A 20,988-nucleotide genomic window follows, 5' to 3' on the forward strand; every position below is an offset into this window, starting at 1 on the left:
TCAAGCAGGAAATCGTATGTGTACACACACACACACAGAATAAATACATCATGTTTTACTATTTTTTGTAAATCACCACCATAGAAATTAAAAATTATTCACAGTAGAGTTAATTCCAAGCCAGGAATGATACAGCATACATGAAGCATAAGTTTCCATGATAAATAAGAACAAGTATATAAAATCCTACAGATATATGACCCATAGCACATTACAGAACATTGATTTTTCAGAGGTTAATGTAAAACTCATGTACCCATTAACAGTTCTATTTTTGTTCTTTCCTTAACTCAAATCTATTCATGCTACACAATTACTTTTACATAATAATATATTTTAGTTATCTGAATTATTTCATCTGTAACAACAGGAATTCTTATTTTAAAATAAGCATTGGGAGCATCCTAATTTTATTTTTATGATCTCTCAGTCACCTTGACCATTTTTTAAATTGTGCGATGTCTTCTTTTCTTATATCAGATACTGCATGTTTCAAATTTTTTAAAAATCCACATATATAGGAAGAATTGTTCAGGAATTTAATTTGATGAACTGGATTACATTTCTGTCTCCAAGGACTAAGCCCTATACACTTGATACATGGAAATGTTCATATTAAAAAAAATAATCTCAAAAGAAGTAAATACTTTTATTTAAAATAGAACAATGAAATATTTGCTCAGCCAATTTTTACTGAAGGAGAAATAAATATGGGCAGAAGGGCAGGGATGCAAAGAGTCAAAGGAGGTTTTTATGCAAGAAGTAAAGAATACAGAAATCAAAGGAGGTGCTTACAAAAGAATAAAACCTAGACATTCTATTTTTCTTATCTTTGGGCTCTCATTTCAGCTGAGATTGGAAAGAAATTTAGCCTGAAGTTCTCAAATAGAAATTGTATCCATTCACCAAACAAGAATGGCACAAGGTTTTATCCGTGGCAATTTAACAACATGAATTAGTAATTAAGACACTAAACACAGATCAGGGCTGCAGTTTCCTCAAATCCGCCTACTTTTTAAAACAAGTGTTTATCTTATTGAAAAAAACAGGGGGGGTAATTTCTAGACTTTGATATCTAATTACATTCAGACTGACATTTGTAACATACATGTTTCCTTTGTGCTCACAGTGGTCATGCTTGCTTTTTTTCCTCATATCATTAGAAGTTGCTTTTTTTCATTAAGCTGCAATTAGCAAGTGAGTCCCTTTCTCATATATATCATTAGTTCTTTCAAAGGAGTCTCATCCTTTGTTCTTTTTGAACATTCATGGGAGCCACAGATTCTTTCTAGGAGTTCTCTAAGCCCTGAATTTTAGATATATGACCAAATGATAGACATTAATGTTTCAAGGAATCTTCATGGCAAAATAAATATTAAGATGTTAGTGGGTAAGATGAGCCAGAATGACTTGCATACTTTCTCTGCAGTGGTTCTCAAAGTGTGGTGTGTAGATTAACACCACCATAATCATGTGGGAACTTGTTAAGAAATGCAGATTCCAGGTCCTATCCTAGACCTACTGGGGGATGTAGGGGCTGGAGTTGAAGAAGGGGAGGTGATTGTTATGCATGATAAAATTTGAGACGCGCTGTTCTATTGCATTGCAATAGCATTCATAACCAAAAAAACAGCTATCTTAGTTCAAAAAGCACAATTTTACTCCAGTGAGGAAAACATTTTTCTTTTCCAAAATAGCTTTTAGCATTTTTAGAAATGCTTAAGCCCGTATTTACCTGCAGGTTCTAGTTAAGAATTCAGCAGCTTCATCCCAAGTTTTAGATTGTTGCATTGTGCTTAGTGGAATAAGAATGAGGGACACTAGTGGGTAGTGTGGGGACACTTCTGTCACAAATGTAACCATAGAGGTTAAAAAGATCAGCACTTCACAGTCTCCAAATCTTGCCCCCAAGTTGTTTGTCTTTTTATAACTGACTTTTCTCATGTCATTTTTTCCCAGATACCTTTATCAATGAATGTGTCAACCTTTCTGGCATACGACCAGCCCACAATAAGTTACTGTGGGGTGCACCATGAACTTCTCTCTCATAAGTCCTTTGAAACGAATGCACAGGAAGATACGATGGAAACACACCTAGAGACTGAGCTGGACCTGAGCACAATCACAACAGCTGGCCAAATCAGTGACCATAAACAGCAGCTGGCTTGACTGAGCTGCTCAGTAGCCAAGGGTTGCCACCAAACTTTGTAACCTCAAGGATAAAATGAGGAAGATTTGTTGATTGTGGACTCTAAAAACAAACACAAACAAATGGAACAAAACAAAATCCCCTGTTACCACAAAAATCCAAGATTGATTCATGAAATAAAGAAGACATGAATTGTTTCAAGTCTACACTTTGTAATTAGCTAAGTTGTGCAGTATTTTTTTGACTTAAAAAAGTTTGACCCTGAAAAAAGAAAATTTTTTTTGCAAAACTCATCCTACCTGTAAAAACTGTACAAAGCTAATGTATTTTTCATATTGTAAAGTTTCAATGATAGAACAACTGGTATGTACAGTACCATAATTTAATTACATTTTACTTTACCAACTTTACACATTTCAGTTTCTAAAATTTTAAATTAACAAAAATTATTTCTTGTGTCATTCAGAGTTACTCAGTTTTTGTAGGGACTGTTTTGTTACTGCTTTGTGCCCAGAAACCTTTACTCTAAAATTCAGTGCTGTACGAAATGTGCACGATTTTTATCATGCTTACTGCGTAGAATTTTATCTACTTGTTCCAGAAATAATACATTAACCAAAAAGGGTTTAATTGTTGAGACTTGTAAGAAATTCTTCAATTACATAGACAGGTTTTTCTTATAAATGAAACAAAATTCAAAGATTTTTTTAACACTTCTGAGAAATTAACTGTTGCCTTGAATTACAGCCTAGTTTCTAAGCAGTGAAATGTAATGATAAAGAGGGATATTTTAACAACATATTTCTGAATGAATGAGTCATTATTTCATTCTTTTGAGTAAAGCATCTTTAAGTGTGGGGGAAGCATGGACAAAACATCACTGGAAACAAAGGCCGTAACCACAGCAACAGACTTTGATACCCTTTAAAGGTACAGCTGCCAGTGACAAAAGGAAAACTTGTTACATCTCATTATTTTAGGGCCAAGGTGGGAGGATAGAGCCTAATAATTGTACAGTAGCGATTTTTCTCTTAATTAACCTGAAGTGGTTTACCTAAAAAAAAATCAGTCAGTGCAAAATGTGCCTGATTTTAAGACAACTTTTCATTTAGATCTGTGAGGCTGTATTTGGGGAATATCTCAAAGGAAATATTTTCTGCATTGCATTGTGCACTGTGTCAATTCTCTCCTGGAGGAGAAATCTAAATATCTACAGCTCATTCAATATAGAAATGAGCCACAGTGAAGAACCTTATCACTCAACTATACTGTAAACATCCTTAATTTGTCCTAAATTGTTAATATTGCTATCCATAATGATATCCACCTCCACAATATTTGAAAAATTACCCAGAGTAATTTGAAACCACTCCAGATCACATATTGGTTACATAATTGTATTATAAGTTGATTTAAATCAAATTATGAAACTTGATTTTTCAGAAACTGAAATAATCTACTTGCTTCTGTTGTTCGCTTGACACAGGCTATTGTTTGAAAATACTGTTATTTTATTTGATATTCACACATTCTTCTGTGTTTAATATAAAACTACAAGTTTCAATTGCTGTTGCAATAAGGGAAGTGCTTTTTTATGTTGCCATTTTATATTCATGACATCAAAAATAGGTTGAGAATATGTCAGTCTAACGGGTCAAACAATCAAAAACAAGAAAAGAATTTGTGAAAAATAATGTCAAACTTACTTTATTTCTTCCAAAGAAATTATATTTATAAAAGTCCAGTTTTATGCAGGTTTATCATGGCAAATTTAAGAGCAGCTTCCAGAAGAATGAACTTTAAAAATGTACAGCAAATTTTTGTTGAAAATATACAAAATCATAAAGAAAAACCAAAATGTTGGAAGAAGCAAACTCTTACCAATTTAAATGAAACTAAATGCCACAGTACTTGTATCAACTATTTAGCATCCCAGATTTTGTAACATGTTTTGCATAAATTATTTGCTATTCAAAAACTTTTGTCACTTTAATTCTAATTTTAATCTTTATTTCTCCAGTTTCTAATTTCCTTGCAATGTATTGCTGTCAGAGTATTCTTAATCCTCTGCACTGAAGTTTTGCCTTGCTCATTTAGCAAATCTACAGAGGGTTAATTATAAATCTATTTGTGGGTCTGAAATCGGATGCAAAATGTTATTTATTATGTATACCAAAATATCATTTGCAATTTTTCCTCATTAGAAGTTGTCCTTGCAAAGATTCAAACATCATTTAATTTGCAAAAATAAGCACTCTATGCCTATTTCCAGACCTCTTCGAATTGATAAATGATTTTTAGAAATTTTAAGGTTCCAGGGAGCCTCGCAAACATATGCCCTTCATTTCCTGAAGCAAACCACTTTTTCTTAAACACTTTAAGTTCATCTAACAACTATAAATAGAAGCCGTCACCTTGAAACCATAGCTCTGTGCATCAGAGGATTTACTACTACCGTAAGAGCCAAATAAAACTAAGAATTTTGAGATTTCTTATATTTGAAATTAAACCCAAAGTATCTTTAACAACAAAAGAAGGAGATGCTGGGTTATTTGCTTGCTTACTTTCAATTTGCCACATCCAGGGGTAGAGGCAGAGAAAACCTGCTAGGGGAGACGGTGTCTGGAATCTATCATACACTGGCAACTTACAAATTTGTGTCTAAAATCCTTATTTCTAACCTGTCTTTTTTAGCGTTGGGTAAACTCCAATTTTCTCTCTCTAACCACCCTGCTCCCATGTCTCCCTTCCTGTCCACTGCTCACTTATTTAAACAACTGAAATGTTTATGTGTTTAGAGTTGAAAACGCATAGTTTGACCCAGCATGGTTACAATAACAGGAGTACCTGCAGTAAACAATAGTGTTATGCAGCATTCTGAGGTTTCAAAACCACATTTCACATAAATTACCTCATAACCACCCTATGAAGACATCTTAACCTCGAAGTTGGGACCCCCACCACCACCCAGGAACACAGGACTAATATTGATGGAGTTGAACCATTCTCAAAATTCAGTCTACTAGTTTTCCCACTATACTCAAGTCTTCTCTCTCTGATCAGAGCCAGAAAATTGCCAGAGATAGTAAACAAATTTAAAAAAACATATAATTGGACATGTTGTTTAGTAATCCATAATTTAACTCAGTTTCTCTATCTGTGTAATATATGGGCTAAATGAACTTTTTCTATGTGCTACTCTGGGCTCTCACGTTAAAATTCTTTGCTCAAAAAGTATAGCAACTCATAGATTTCTTAACATATCATTTGTAAATGATATGATGAACTGATTACAAGAACTGGATATATATAAGCCCCAAGGTATGGACATAAAATCAAGAAGCACAAGGAAAGAAACTGAAGACCATCTAAACTGAGATTGTGTAGTTATAAAACAGATTCATAGTGTGAGGTTAAACACACGTTCAACACATGTTCAATTCAGAGGTAATTGGGAAGAGCTTCACAATTTTTCTTCTTTTACTTTCTTTTGTTTCAGCAAGAGTATTTCTTGAACCATGAATTCTTATACCTGTCTCAATAAAGAATAATTTTCTCTATTCTCTTTCTAATAAGAATGAAATGCAATTTATCCAAACTGATGTATAGATATGCTAAAACATAAACTAACAGGTACATAATATTTTGCTGATCAGCTCACTTTAATCAAGTCTCTTCCATATTCCCTCCTGGATGTTCTAGAAAACCAAGCACCATACAGATTTTAATGTAAATTATATTTTTAGTAGGAAAGAAAACTTGCCCAAATCTAACATTTGAGACAAATTCCATAATCCTGATTTGATTATCAGTTCAGTCTGACTCCAGAAAGTGCTTAAAAATAGAAAAATCTTTTTGCAAAATATTTTCTAAATTAAAACCACTGACTGTGGGAATAAAGGTATATATTTGGTTTTGTCTGCTCCTGGCTGGAAGAGAGAGATCACCTCTCAAACTACACATTCAAAAAAAGTAAAGAAACTGAAAGCATGGAAATGGGTATCTGATGTGACCTCTTAATAAATTAAAAGATAGAAAATCAGATGTGCTGGGGAAATGGCAGCACATGAAGGGAGAGTAAATGTGACTGACAGATATTGGCCTCAGGAAAGAGGGTGGGAAATCTCTGGAGTAGGTACAGTAACATTTCACGTCAACATAGCTCTTAACAGTTTCACATTGGGTAATAGTATAACCACCTCATAACAGAGAAAGTCCCAAGGTCCAGGAAGGTTGGTTAAGCAGTAAGAATACAGATGAGTCAGTCTGCAGTAAGAACTTCCAACTACTTCTATGACCTGCTCAACTCACAGCAGCTGTCCCTAAGTAGAGAGGCACCCAAGGGCACTGCCTTCAAAACGCTGACGTACCCACAGGGATAGAGTAGATTCACAATCAGCAATTGTGCTTCATTTTACTATCAACAGTAATGGGGAAGTAATAGTCAAAAACTTAAAAAAAAATTACCAGAGTGGTAATGGGTTATTTTTTAAATGTCTCTCGTGTGCATTAAGATTTCATTGTGAGATTGGAAGCTGCTTATATTTAACATTTTTTAAAATTTAAGGTGAAATTCACCTTTTCAAAAGTCAGTAGTTGATTATTTACCTTTTTAAGAACAATGATCCTAAAGCAACAGAGTGCCTCAGCCATTTAGGTCTTACACAACTCTCGAGTCTCTTCCTCCTCCCTCCCAAGCATTTATATAGATTTTGTTTTACATACATGTCTTCCTGAGAAGCTAAGTGATATTTGTTTTGTGTAAGTCAAATAATATTTCAAATGCATCAGGAGACCTTTTGATAAAGGATCCTTGAAGTAAATCCCTTTTGTTTTCTAATCTTAAACATCAACCACTAACTTATCTTTTGCAAATTGATTTCCATGTATCTTATGTTACAGGATGCAGCACACTGTACCGTAAGACCTTGAAGTTTCTATGATGCAGTTTGCCTCATACTACATAAAATGAAGGACTGACTCTAGATTTTGAGCAGTGGTATGGACACTATAGAGTGATCATTTTCAGTCAATTTCATTCATTCATCAGGACTAAAGCAAAAAATAGTATTATAACATGGATGGATAAAGTTGGCAGTAATTTTTTTCTTTTATTGGTTTAAAGTTTTGACACCTATCATATTCTTCATAATAAATCAAATGACCACAAATCCTCTGCAAGATTTGCTGAATCAGATTCCCTGGAACTAGTCTCTGATGCATGTTAAATTCTGCAAAATACTGTTCAAATGAATTTACATTTACCAAGTCATTCAATTTCCTTTTATTCTAGACTAAATTTATTAATTCTTGTGCTTTCCTATGCCATTGTGAATCTAGTTTGCTAAGCCTGGCTGAACATTTTTCTTGACTGGAGTAATGCATAACAAAAGACAACTACATATAACATAGTCAGGCTGTTTGCTGACAAGAGTGTGTTGTTTATAGATTTTGCTCCCCATTAGCTCTTTCAACAGGACTAACTGAAAATAGTCTTAAATCAGCTAGGTTATTCACTTAACTAAATTATTTGCCCTGTGTATAGTAATGTAACAGCTGAAATGCTGAAGGTAGGGAGAGAGGATAAAATTCATTTATGATTTATCAGGTACTGTGCTGTCCTCATCTCATGCTCGAACTATCTAGAAAATAGGTATAACCACCATTTTCAAAAAGAGAAAAATAAGGGTCATGGCAGCTAAATAATTAGAGTTGGGAATTCAAATTTGCTTCATGAGACTAAGAATGTATACACGTATAAGAATGTATAGCAATCAGCAATTGTGCTTCATGTTACTATGCTACCACCCACTAGCATCTTTTAAAAAGGGAGAAAAGTCTATAATCAATATAATTAGGCTCATATATTTTAACTGCAGATATGAAGACAGCAGAGAAAGAATTTACTTTCTTATTCCTAAACAGGAAAATTGCATAAACTATTTCAATGTATAAAGATTTCTTCAATATCCCATATTAACATCTTAATGGAAAGAAATGTCCATTACTTTCTTAAAATGTTGTATTTTTATTTCCAATTTTCCTAGATATATTATGAGATTATAACAAAAATATGATATCCACAATATAATCTTCAACTGTCAGAAAGTGAAGGGAAGGTTGTCAAATGAAGCAAAACAATAGATGAACACTCAATAAAATAACCACATGAAGTAAAACACCAGTAATCTACAGTGGCAGCATGCTAACTTGAAATAACATGGCTTGAGTTGCACAATCTTTCCTGCCAATAATTTACAGGGGAATATTTTTTCCCAGGAGCATTATTACTTACAAAAATGGTATGGGATCTGGGAGCACACTACATAAATAAGGCAGGAAAATAACCTTTATAACAATTATTAATAACAATTATAGAATATAATTGCCGTACCCTATAACTTATCCTATTACTTTATCCATTATTCAGAATATATGATTTGAATAAAAAATATGATTTTCTTTGTGAGACAATGAAAATGTTTTCTTCATTATGTGCAGGTGCCAAATAAAATTTTTAAAGTTTGTTTTTAAACTCAAACTTCAAATATATCTTCCTCAATCTCAAGTATTAACAATTGATTCTTAAATAGTCTCATGATTCCACTAGCATCTCTAGGATCTTTTCAAGATAACAGTCTCTTCTACCTCTCCTTGAATTTGCACAAGCCCAGGATAATTGGGAAATTATGTTAGCACTTCATTCCGTAGCACTATCTGAAAATGGAGCATCCGTGTAAAAAACACTTTTCTTTTATAATCCATGTGGGATTCAAAAGCCATTAATACTTCAGAAGTCACATTTCTAATAAAACTACCACTACTATGATAAAATTGTAAGTTTAAAATAATTAATAAATACAGCAAATAAAGCTCTAGCATCCTAAATATAATATCATTCATCTGGTGCCACATCAATATATAGAAATTTTATCTCAATTATCTAGAGTAATTCTGATTTTGGACAACAAAGATGTTCCTGATATCTGGGTTGAAGATGCGGTGAAAGATAATGAAGAGGACAAAAAATTACATATACCAAGAGGTAAGTGGAGGAAATGTGATTTATTGTCATTAGATAATCTACAAGTAACTTTTGTAACCAAGACTTAGATTTAAAATTTACAATAACATTTATGCCATCAGATATCACCAGTAAAGGTCAAAATGTACATTACAGACATAAAAGCAAACAGGTATTTGTGATGGCAATACAAATTAAATAATAGATGGGTAGAATTAACTGTATGAGGAGAGACTATTAAGAATAAAGATTAGCTCAAAAACTATCATTATTACTTCTCCAGAGATAACTTGTCAGAACAAAAGATTCAAACTAAACATCAAACGCTCTTTCAAAATCAATTTCCAAATAGCCTAAACTATAAGCCCCAAATTGCTGCTTCAACTATGTAATTACGTTAATTCCATATACCTAGTCAAACTCTGATGTTGAGAAATGAATTGTATTTCAAATATACTCCATCTGTTCTTACTGTTTTATATCAATGGTATGTTCGCTTTCAATTACAGATCCATAAAACATAATGCCCTAAACAGTCTGATGAAAACATGGTGAGACTGGATCAGCCCTGTCGTTCTATTCTGTTACAAGACAATCACTACAAGTAGCGTGTCTATGTCTACCACAGCAGAGAGTTAGAAATATGATATCTAAAGTCTCCTCTAGCAGTCTTAACTAGACACTTGTAATATTCATTATCTATGGTTCTTATTTTTTACTTATTTATTTATATTTATACTATTGCCTTGAGATAAAAGCCTAGATGCCCATCCCAATTCTAGTCTGACTACCCTTTCAAAATATAGAGGTCTAGGGAATGACACTGAACATCTCTGAACTCTATGCTATCTGGAGAAAAACTTGAGACGTTGGTGATGCCAACATTTTTTCGCCTTTGAATTTGATGGAATATTAAGTTCAGTATATTGGACATCCTTCAAAATTCCTTACCAGTTTCCTCTTCAACAAACTTCAAATTTGAGTTTCCTGAACCAACGCTGGATTTTGGACATGGCTATGTCACAATGAACCTTTGTCATGCTTCATCATTTTTTGTAAGAACATAAACTGGTACAGGAGCCTTACTGACGTCTTCCTTGCCTTTGGTTCTAGTTATGGGATTAAAACACATAAACTCAGTATGACACCTCACGATATGACCATAAAAGGATTGGAAGATGAGTCTTCTGACAGATAAACATCTGATGCGATATAAAAAAACAACTGTAGTTTGGGGTCACTTCTTTTTAACTTTATCTGATATGGTTTTCAGATAATTTAGACACACACCTTTCTGCTACTGAGAGTATAAATATTATTCTGTTATGATGATGCATTTTTGTCATCATGTACTTTTGCTTTCTGAGTACAGACCTCAGAAAATGTATTGTGCTCTGTAACTGTCACCAGAAAGAACACCTATTTATTTCCAGGATGACTTAATACTAAGCACTTTAAAACAAAGTGATAATAATTAACACTTAATGTTTTTCACATGTATTTTACATGTATTAGCTCATTTAATGCTCATTAATATGGTTAATAGGATTAATAATAATCCTATGAAGTTGGTACTATTGTTATCCCTTAAGAAGATAAGGAAAATGATGTTCAAAGTGATTAAGTGATTATATAATATACAGCTACTTAACTGTGGAGTAAGAACCCAAATCCAGATTATAGACATACTGACAAAGTGACCCCTACTATCTGCTATTTAAGGTCCACTTCATAAGCCCAATTGTTAAATTTAAAAGTCTGTTCACTTAAGGCTATAACTGAAGGCAGTTTACCAATATAATGGATATGTTTATTACATATCTAATATATGTCTAGTTGAAAGTAAAAATATTTGAGATATGTAAGAATATATGATACAGTTCCCTGTTCTCAAGGGACTTGCAGTCTTAGCAAAGAGAAGAGACATCCACATTAAACAGAGAAATATTTCAGGCTAAATTGAATTGCTGCAAGTGCACACAGCAATCAGAACATGAAAGCAAAGCTGGTGAGTTATTAAGGATAACACTGGGCTAAAGGGAGAATGGAGAATTTAAGACTAACAGTATTCAACTGGGCAAATGAAGAGAAGGAAGTAAAGAAATAATATTATAGTTTTATTTATGAACACCTGTTATTCAATAGTATTTGTTAGATTCATACTTGTCTGGCAGAAAAATACCAAGCTCAATTTTTTGTCCTGATTGCCTCAAATTTTACTCAGTCCATGGCAAACTTTTCAGCATTTGTAGGAGGGCATAAATATTTCCTACCACTTTCTCACCTCTTTTTCTATTCCTGTTTATTCATTGTGTTTTATCTTTCTTGTGGGGGTTTAAATCATATTAATTCTTTATGAAAAGTGTTACATCAGTTTCAGGAAAATGTTCAAGAAGCATTTTGAAGGCTTATTCAGGCAACCCCATTAATTTAAAGTAATTCTGTGAATTAAATCAAATAATTTCCTAGAAGCTAGTAATTATAACATTATAGTCAAATTACTGCTTGGCATCAGGTGAAAGAATGGCATATAGACTGACTGACTTTTTCATTTTTCAGCCTCTTAGTCTTTAGGCTAACACTGGTGAACACTAACCAGAATTTTTATTCGAAAGAGTAAAAATTAAAATACTTTTCAATTGCTGCATTTTTCAAATAAAGAAACTAAAGTAGAATGATTAAAGGCCATGATCAAAAACACTTTGGTAATAGAAAACAGACCCACTACTAGAACTTACATTTACTATTATTTTTCACTGCAGTAAAATATAACAAAATTTAACAACATGTGCAGAAATATTTCTGCTTTAAAAGAACGGGTAATTGTCAATAGAACCATTATTTTGCAAAAGTACAATCACATAAGGCTGACAGATGTTCTCTTCCCATCAAATTTTGCTTGTCATTTGGACTAGTACCTTGCTTGTCACTTGGACATTTGTTATTTCTGTGTTCACTTGATAGTTACAGATTTTCATTCACAGGTATTTATTCAGTGTGCCTTTTCTTTTGTATAGTGATTGTCTTTTATATTATATCCACAATACTTTGGTGTTTTTAATTCAGTTCAGTTAAATAATTATTTTTCATTTATTCAGCTTTTACTGTAATACTTCAAGGACTCAGATAGGTGATAAAATGATCAATGCTTAAAAGTGAATAAATAATTATAATTCAATGTGATATTTCTAAAAATGAAATATGTAAATAGTGTTTAAGAGTGTAGATAATGATTTATTTTGCTGGAAGAAAATCAGAAAAGGCCTTAGAGTAAATGTCATTTGAGGCTCTGGATTCCAAAGTCTGCCCGCCACACTACTTGTGCCTGTCTGCAGGTTGCTCTCCTCCCTACTCCTAAGTAGAGTTTGGAGGTATTTTATATGTTTATGGGTATTAACTTCTGGAAATCTAGGACTCTAATAGTTTCTGAGTCTTTTATTTTCCTCATATAGCTAGCTACTCAGTTTCTTTCTATACATAAATGTTAAAGTATTTTTTATTTTCCCCTCCTATAATTTTCTTAATTTAATTCTCAAGTCAAAAGCATTCAATTTAGCTGTTTCATAATAAATACAGGACAGATGCAATTTTATTAAATAAATAAGTAATAAATCAATCTTTGTAATGGGTTGTCAGAAGTTTTCTGTTTTGTTGTTTTTAACATGTACATGCAAATCTAATCCGTGTGTGTCATAAAGCCTATAATGCAGGTTTGACTTCAGGAATATGTGAAAAATGTGGAAGAGGTATGCTCACCTGTACAATTTAAATTTTCACCAATTACTGGTTATGACAATAACTTATATTAAAGTGAATGGGAATTAGGTTATACATAGAAAGTCGTTTGTATTTTATTCTACTACTATCAAATGATTCTTTGAGAAAGTGAAAAATATTATTAAAGGTGGTCAGTTCATCTGATACAGCAATCAGCACAATTGCTCTGACAGCTTTGAGTATTATTAACTGTTTGCTTTTAGAAAATCTTTTTTTATACTTAACAACATGTCTCTTTCTAAGAATATTATTATTCCCAGAGGATTCCATTGTTTGTTTGGTGCTTAAGGCAACTTATTAAATCCTCAAGACTGTACATTGCATTAAGCTGAGCCAAAACAGTTAAAGTGAATTCAGTAACTAGTTCAATGCATAGTTTTCTGATCTTCTCACTTAGAGAATGAATATATTTTAATTTTAGAATTTCAGAACATATCAATGTCAACGTGAAAAGACTTCATCATGAATAATACTGTTTTAATGAATACCATGGGCAATTGTGTCTTAATGATTTTTGCCTAAAATATTTTATGAAAAGTGTGAAGTATGGCAAAAGCAGCCATGAAAATCCCCAGTGTATTGGATGTATATTACATTCAATTATTTTTCAAAAATACACTACATGTAAATGTTCACTCTAAATAGTTACCTAGAATGTGGCTCACATTATATTATAGTAAATAAGCCCATAAAACTGAATTCATTAGACTGTAACTATTTCTATTATATTAAAAACATAAAATATCCTTAATGTGAGTGCTTTTAATGTTATCTCTGATTTACATATGTAGGGTCTATAATTTGTTAATGACTACAAAATTATAACAGCCTTTAGGTTTCTGAAATTTCATGAATGTCTTTAATTCCCATTAAATGGCAGCAAAATATAGTCAGGGAAATTCCAGGTGGTTTATGGGAAAAAATGAATGTGCTTTTCATTTCATGAGGCCTTGAGACTGTTAGGATTAGCATGAAATTCTGACATTTGCATTCGTGTATGCAGTAAGAACAGGATGGAAGGGTGATGGCAACTCACTGGACAGTCTCAGAAAGGCTTTGAGAAATTCTCTTGGTTCTTCATCTGCTGACTGGAAATTTCAGGTTCACAGGGTATAACACTAACTAAAATACAAGACTTTAATATCTACCATTCCTTTCCAGGTTTGTACCCCATCCCCTTCCAAAAGGCCTTGTGACATATTATAGTTTAAAAAGTTTGCACAATTAAACATTTTAAGAGAGTGATCTCCAGGAGACAGGCTACATTTTATCATTGCTATTGAATTTCCCACTGTATATTGTATTTGCTATGAATGTATTTGCTCCAAAAATACTGCCTTGAAACCACTTACTAAAATAGAAAAGAGAAGAAAAAAAAAAGGAAAGAGAACAGAAATAGGCTAAAAATTAGATAAGGGTTACTAAACTTACAATGTTGTTTAAATAATTTATCATTCCTTTGAATTATATGAAAGTATATTCAATTTTTCCATTTCATTAGGTCATATCATAGGTGACTTTGATAGAAAAGTAAGCAGGTAAAAGTTTCAGGGCCCTAAATAAACTATAGGGAGATTAACATATTGGTCTGCTTATTTTACTCTTCCTTTCTATCTATGTTTATCTTTCTTTTCTTCACCTCTCATTTGAGCAATATGTGATATACATAAATGCGCTGACATAATACTGAGAAAGAGTAAGACTTGGAGAGAAAAAGCTTACATTAATTTATCTTACAGTATGAAATTCCAACTATACAATATTATATAGCTGTATTAGTTCGCCAAAAAGTATAAGTAAGGTTATATTTAACTCAGTACCATATCTGACAACCAAACCTAGGTTCCAAAGGAAGTCTTATTTTTCAATAAGTTGAATATTCCAGAGGATAAAAAATTCAGATAAGGCTCAAAACTTCACTTCTTAAAAGATATGTTGACACTTTTCATAAAAGCAGATCTCTGCTTTAGGCTAGATATTAGACTACAACAAATCCTTTGAATAATCAAAGAACTGGCTTTACATGACTGTATATGTGGTATTCTATGAGAGATCCAGAAGCTTGTTAATGAGTATTGCTAAAAAATACATATATTTAAAATATCTCTCAAAAACATTTTTCTCAAACCATTATGTGGTATTAAGTCATTAGATGGAGTGTATTTACATGTGGTCACTATCATGGATGGCAGGATAAAAAGAAATCCACCACAGGACACTCCCACTTCTCCCCAGAGCCATGGTATCCCAGACAACATGGATATTGCCTCAGGAATATCAATATAATTTTTTAACACATGAAAAATATCCACACTATCCACCTGTTACTGATTATGAAATTCCCAAATGGTAAGATTCTTACCAAAGAAAACCCTGAAGCATCTAGCATTTAAGCTATTTATTCTGGGGGGAGTGGGGGACAGAATTACCATTTAGAAATAAGAATATCAGTTAGTAATAAATTATGTGTAAGTCACTCCAGCACAGGGTTATTCCCATCACCTCAGTATTTTTATTTTCCTCCAAAATATGTCAGAAATGGAGCTTGAAAAGCTATTAACTGACTCATTCATACATTGAAGAGATGTTGTCAGTTTGTTCTTTCAATGGAAATAATGAACAACTGATTTATTTATAACTGGTAATTGTCAGAGCACTCGCATTCTCCACCCTTTCCATTATATTATAGATATTTATAATTGTCCTTTATCATACCTGACCTAAAATTGAATACTTCCATAGAAATTACTTATTTTCCATGATTTTCCTTAACTTCCTTTGACTTGGGAATGTAATTAAAATGTTTTAACTAATTTCCTTCCCTTGTCTTGCTTTCTCTCTCAATACTCTGCCTTTTCTCCTCGTAGAATTGATCCATTCCTTAAATTTATGCACCTGAAGACTGAAACTGAATTTTAAGTAAATGCATAATACATTTATATAATAATTGTAGAGTGAATCCTATCAGCACTTATTTGGTCAAGTTTACCTTGTTTTCTTTCCTGAGATAGAGGGAAACAGAGCAAGTAAAGAAAGGTAGTAGAGGCTGATTCATACTTCAGAGAAAAGAAACTCTTGTTCTTAAAAATGAAAGCAAGAAGACTTACTTCATTCAGTTTTTCAACTTTTTTTAGAGCAGAGAGGGACATTTCCCCAGAACTTTTCATCTCTAACCCTGAAATCAAGTTTTTATCTTTTCTAGACATTCAATAGTTTTTCTATATTGCTGCATAACACACAATATATACACTAAATGCTGCCCTTCACATGTTGTAGTACATATAAGAAAAAAAGCCTTTGGGAATATGCTTCTACAACTTAACTGGGACTATATGTCAAGGAAAATATCCATCACATGATGGAACATAGCTTTTAAAAGAATATGTGAGAAATATATTTCAGAGCTAGGTCCAGGAAAAATTACTCCTAAGAAATGGCTGTGCTTTGTTCCAGTGAATCCTGGAGTCCTGTAACACATCCTATCTTCTTTACATCTCAGCTCAGGAACCCACAGCTGGGTTACATTTGATAACATAGTAACCAGGTTAACCTTCCTATTGAGTGTTCTGGCTTTCTCCATTTTTCATATTGTTAATCTCCTCTTTGCAATTCAATTTTGTTCATTTTATTCTGTATGTCTTTTGATATAAGCAATCTTAAATAATTTGGGGGAAAGAAGAAAGTATAAATAAGGGAATAAACAAGTTTCTATTCTAAAAGGATTTTTGAATCTTACTGCAATTTTGGAATGCTAATTTTTCTTTCTAGCATCTCACCACTTCCCACTACCCCATCATTAAGTCATTTTCAGATTTTCAATTCCTTAAATTACATCTTTTGAGCCGTAAAAAATTAAAATAAGCAAACACACACACACACATATACACATGCACATTCACACAGCACACTCCTTCCATATACTGTTCTTCAGATATAAAAATCGCTAAGCATGGTATATACATTTCAATTTTTACATAACTATGAACATATTCTCAAGTGAGGATTAAACAGACCAAGAAATTTTGTTTTTAAAAGAACTAACTAGGGTTAAAAATGAAGTTCTCAACAGTTATTTTTAAATAGTATATTCTTGGTTTTAAGTCAAAAGTTACATGTTGTCATTAAATGAAATGGCTTTTACCTTTTTCTCTAATATTAAATTTTACCTCACTTTATTAACAGTTAGAGTTAACATAATTATAGACTGTAGATCAGAAACCATGATAACTGTATTCCAAATGTTCATTCCTCTACTTCCCTTGACAGCCCATACCCCTCTTTCTGATCTGGTCACCTACCCCTCTAATCCCAACCGCAAACTGAAAAGAGGCATTACATTTTCAAGTATATACAAGTTCTTCCATATAAAAATATCTTCAACATGATTTCACAACACTATTTAAAGTATCTCCCTCCACTTATATTCATGGAATTGGTGTTAGTATGGGTGCTACATTCTGAAACTTAAAATGTAGGTTTTTAGGTACCATATTAATAAACTACAAAATAAATATAAACCAAATCCCCAAACTGAAATTTAAAATAAATGTATTTTTTCATATTTTATCCAAAATTTAATCACAATGAACTTTAATCATGATTCATAAAAAAATTAATGTAAAGGGAAAATAAAATAATATTTCATCCATAACATACAAACTCACTCATAGCATATCATATGTATTTATTTGGCTAGACTTCAGTCCAACAGCCAGATTTATGAGGCATGCAGTAAAGACAAATTTAAAATAGGATAGTTTTCACTTGGCATGCAAATCTATCTTTAGTTGAGTGTCCTGGTGCCCCATTACTCCTTACAGTTTGAGATAAGAGAACAGAAAAAAGAAAAAAATCAAGAAAATGTATATTTATGCATTCTGTATAAATGTTTACATGCATTCTGTTCCCAATCATCATTTAATTTCTATTTCACAAACTTTCTTTGAAAATTAATGAAAGAAGAAATACATGTTAATGTACCAGCTATGTAACTATAACCAATTCATTTAATAAGTTAATATTTTGGAATATAAGGCCTCTCTATATTCAGTTTTAAATTACATGTAAAAGTTCTGACTTACATTTCAGTTCTGTTTAAAGAGTATAACCTTTGTAAAAAGTCAGATGTCTTCTTCATAAATAGAGTAAAACGAATTTACAAACCTCTGAAACATAAAAATGCAAATAAAAACCTTATTTAAATGAATTATTAAAACTAGTTCATACAAAATACATCTATTCTGGAATTGCCACAGATTTTCTTTTCTTGTTTTTCCTGATGCTATTAAGTTTTGCCATGCTATAAATATGAATGAGGTTGGAACTACATTTCTACCAGCACCATACAGTTAGGTAAAAAATTTGGATTAATGGTTAGTAAATTTTCTTCTAATCCTGAATACTTAAAAATGTAACACACTATCAGTAACTTACCCCAGCAATAGTTCTCAGTGGTGTGTGTGTGTGTGTGTGTGTGTGTGTGTGTGTGTGTGTGTATGTGGTTTGTGTGTGGTGAGGGTCGGAGGCCTGCCGTGGAGAGGCAGTGTTTTCTCTTGGCTTATCTCTGCTAAGAATCAGTTCTGAAGAGTGTACTTCAATGACCTCCTTTTAAAAATTCTCAGATCCTGTTTGGATCTGAAACTGAGTACTGTAGAGTAAATGCAGCTTTGGGTCAACTCTGATCAAGGAGATCCCAAGGAGAGATCTGAGTCTGGGAAAATTTCATTGCTGATTTCCCAGAAATGAGATTACATATCTAAGAAGTTCTATAGTAAGTTTTCAAGAATCCTGTCTGTATCAGTTCAGAACCTCCATAGTTCTCTCACAAAAAGTCCAGATAATATCTCTGGGAGCCACGTTAGTCTGTATGTGCTACAGACTCCTTCTCTCGTCCAATATCTGACTAACTTCAAGATTATGGTAACACCACCTATCTATGCCTCAACCAAAGGCCTTACAGAAGCAATTAATTCAACAAGAGTTACAACTGAGACAATGATCACCCAGGTCACGGTGAGAGAGACAGGGAGAGACAGACTCAGTAAGTATGCTGTAGATGCCACTTTTTTCAGTAAGAGATTTATAACAATACTTTTAAAGGATTCTGTCATAGGAAACAGAGTTAGGGGGATGAGGAAGAAGCAAAAACTGTATCTTCAGATCCTAGAGACAGAAAGGGACTCTGTTAAGATGGAGCTGCTCCTTTAGTTGTTTTGTAATAATATGCCATCTGACACTTCCTAGGTCAAAATATTCAAATAAATGCCTAGAGAAATTTAGCAGTTTAATCTTTTCTGATTGCTCCTTTACTTTTTAACTTACATTCCTTACTATTCATATGTTTCATAGGCATTTGACAAAATTTTTAAATAGTTATGCTTTTCTTTATTTTTTTCTTATCACGTTAAAGAACAATGAACCAGATCCAACTAAATGAGTCAGCTATTCCCTAGGTATAACTCTGGAGTTGTATTTATTCCATTTGCTGCAGTGGTATAGTAATTTACTGTAAGTATCTTAAATTACAGCATTTGAACATATGTCAGGAAATTATACTTTTCCCCAAGCAGATGAATTGTGAACCTGAAATAGATAATGCACCTTGAAGATGCTTAAAATTCTTCCAAGGAGTGACTTACCCACATGACAGAATGTTGACTATTTGATCTGAGTGGAGGCCTTCTATCAGTAATGAGGTGTATTTCAATGCTTTTGAAATGATACTATTAAAAATAAATTAAAATAAATATTAAAAGTAGATGACCACAAGCTTCTCTGATAATAACTCTCAGGAACACTGTGGTCCAACAATAATAAAGACCTTGGCTTCCTTCCCTAAATGTTTACAGAAGGGCACTTCCCATATGTATATCCTTTTCCTTATACTCTCCAAAACAGCTCAAGTATCCATGAGGGTATTTGGTTGGATTTGAGATTCTTAGAGCAAGTGACAGTGAAGTTTATATAAAGGAAACAAAGTTGACATCATAGAAAAACTCAGTATTCTTTAGTAAAATCAGTTCAAATAAATCTAATTAACCTAGAGCCTAACCACTTGGAAGTCAGTTTTGGAAATCAACATATGCAAGATGCTTTATGATCTTGTTTTCATGATTGATATAGATCCATGAGATAAGTAAAAGAAAAACTAAAAATGCTATAAATAGCCATCATTTAATACCTATGCATATAAATTTGTATTATAAATATTTGAGTCTGCTAGATACACAGTATGTCTCTAGATTCAACTATTCAATACATATTTATTGAGAACTTACTATATTCAAGACATTGTTAGGGTCTAAAAGACATATTTAATGGATAGAGCTGATGGTCTCAAAGAGGCTTAAAAAGGAATTCGTGTCAAAATTCAGAATAAATGAGACAGAAAATTTTCATTGCCCATAATGGGAAATAATGATGATAAAAATCTCAGCCAGTCTGCAGTGCAATAAACAACAGAGTGGAAAGCAGAACCCTGGCTCTAATCAGTGTGGCCTTCATCAAGGTCAGTTAATCTTTTGGGCTTCTACTTCTTTACAGGAAAAATGAGGAAAATTTAACCATGTGATCTTCAGAGTCCCTTCTAGGTCCAACATTAGATAAAACAATGTTCTGAAAGTACATTTTAAACCAGAAGGTGCAAACCTCATTCTTGACTTGGCAATGGCTTCACTGATGAATAACAATGTCAGCTAACATGAATTCCATCTCCATTTTCCTTTCCTGATTCCAATTTAATGGAGGTACCAGTTGGCAATCAAGTAGCAATAAGGAGTTGGGATTCACAAAAAGGTAGACGTGTATTGAAAACCCCAATACTGTGATTACAGAGTATAGAATTACTGTTTATACACCCTAACATTTGATAACAGTTGGTAAATACAATGAAAAGTAGATAGACAAGTAAAACTCAAGTGAAAACAACTGGGAGACAAATGTGCATAACTATTTTTTTGTTTGCACTTTAAGAAAAGTGAATATTGAATGATGTTTCATTCAGAATTTTTTTAAATGTGGAAATTCAATTATGGAACCA

At 32.7% G+C, this 20,988-nt stretch overlaps 2 protein-coding genes across 5 annotated transcripts in view; one reads left to right on the forward strand and one right to left on the reverse strand.

The window, feature by feature from the left end:
- LRRTM3 (leucine rich repeat transmembrane neuronal 3) overlaps positions 1-13,660 on the forward strand; it is a 166,333-nt gene extending 152,673 nt beyond the window's left edge. The window contains exon 3 of the mRNA XM_036927979.2: positions 1,960-13,660. Within this exon, the coding sequence (XP_036783874.1) occupies positions 1,960-2,169 (210 nt within the window). The 3' untranslated portion in view covers positions 2,170-13,660. The remainder of the gene's footprint in view (positions 1-1,959) is intronic.
- The window catches only part of CTNNA3 (catenin alpha 3), a 1,667,940-nt gene that overhangs the window by 1,090,475 nt on the left and 556,477 nt on the right, over positions 1-20,988 (reverse strand). The gene's annotated exons all lie outside the window — the stretch shown is intronic.

The sequence above is a fragment of the Manis pentadactyla genome, chromosome 8, assembly GCF_030020395.1.
Source record: "Manis pentadactyla isolate mManPen7 chromosome 8, mManPen7.hap1, whole genome shotgun sequence".
NCBI lineage: Eukaryota > Metazoa > Chordata > Mammalia > Pholidota > Manidae > Manis > Manis pentadactyla.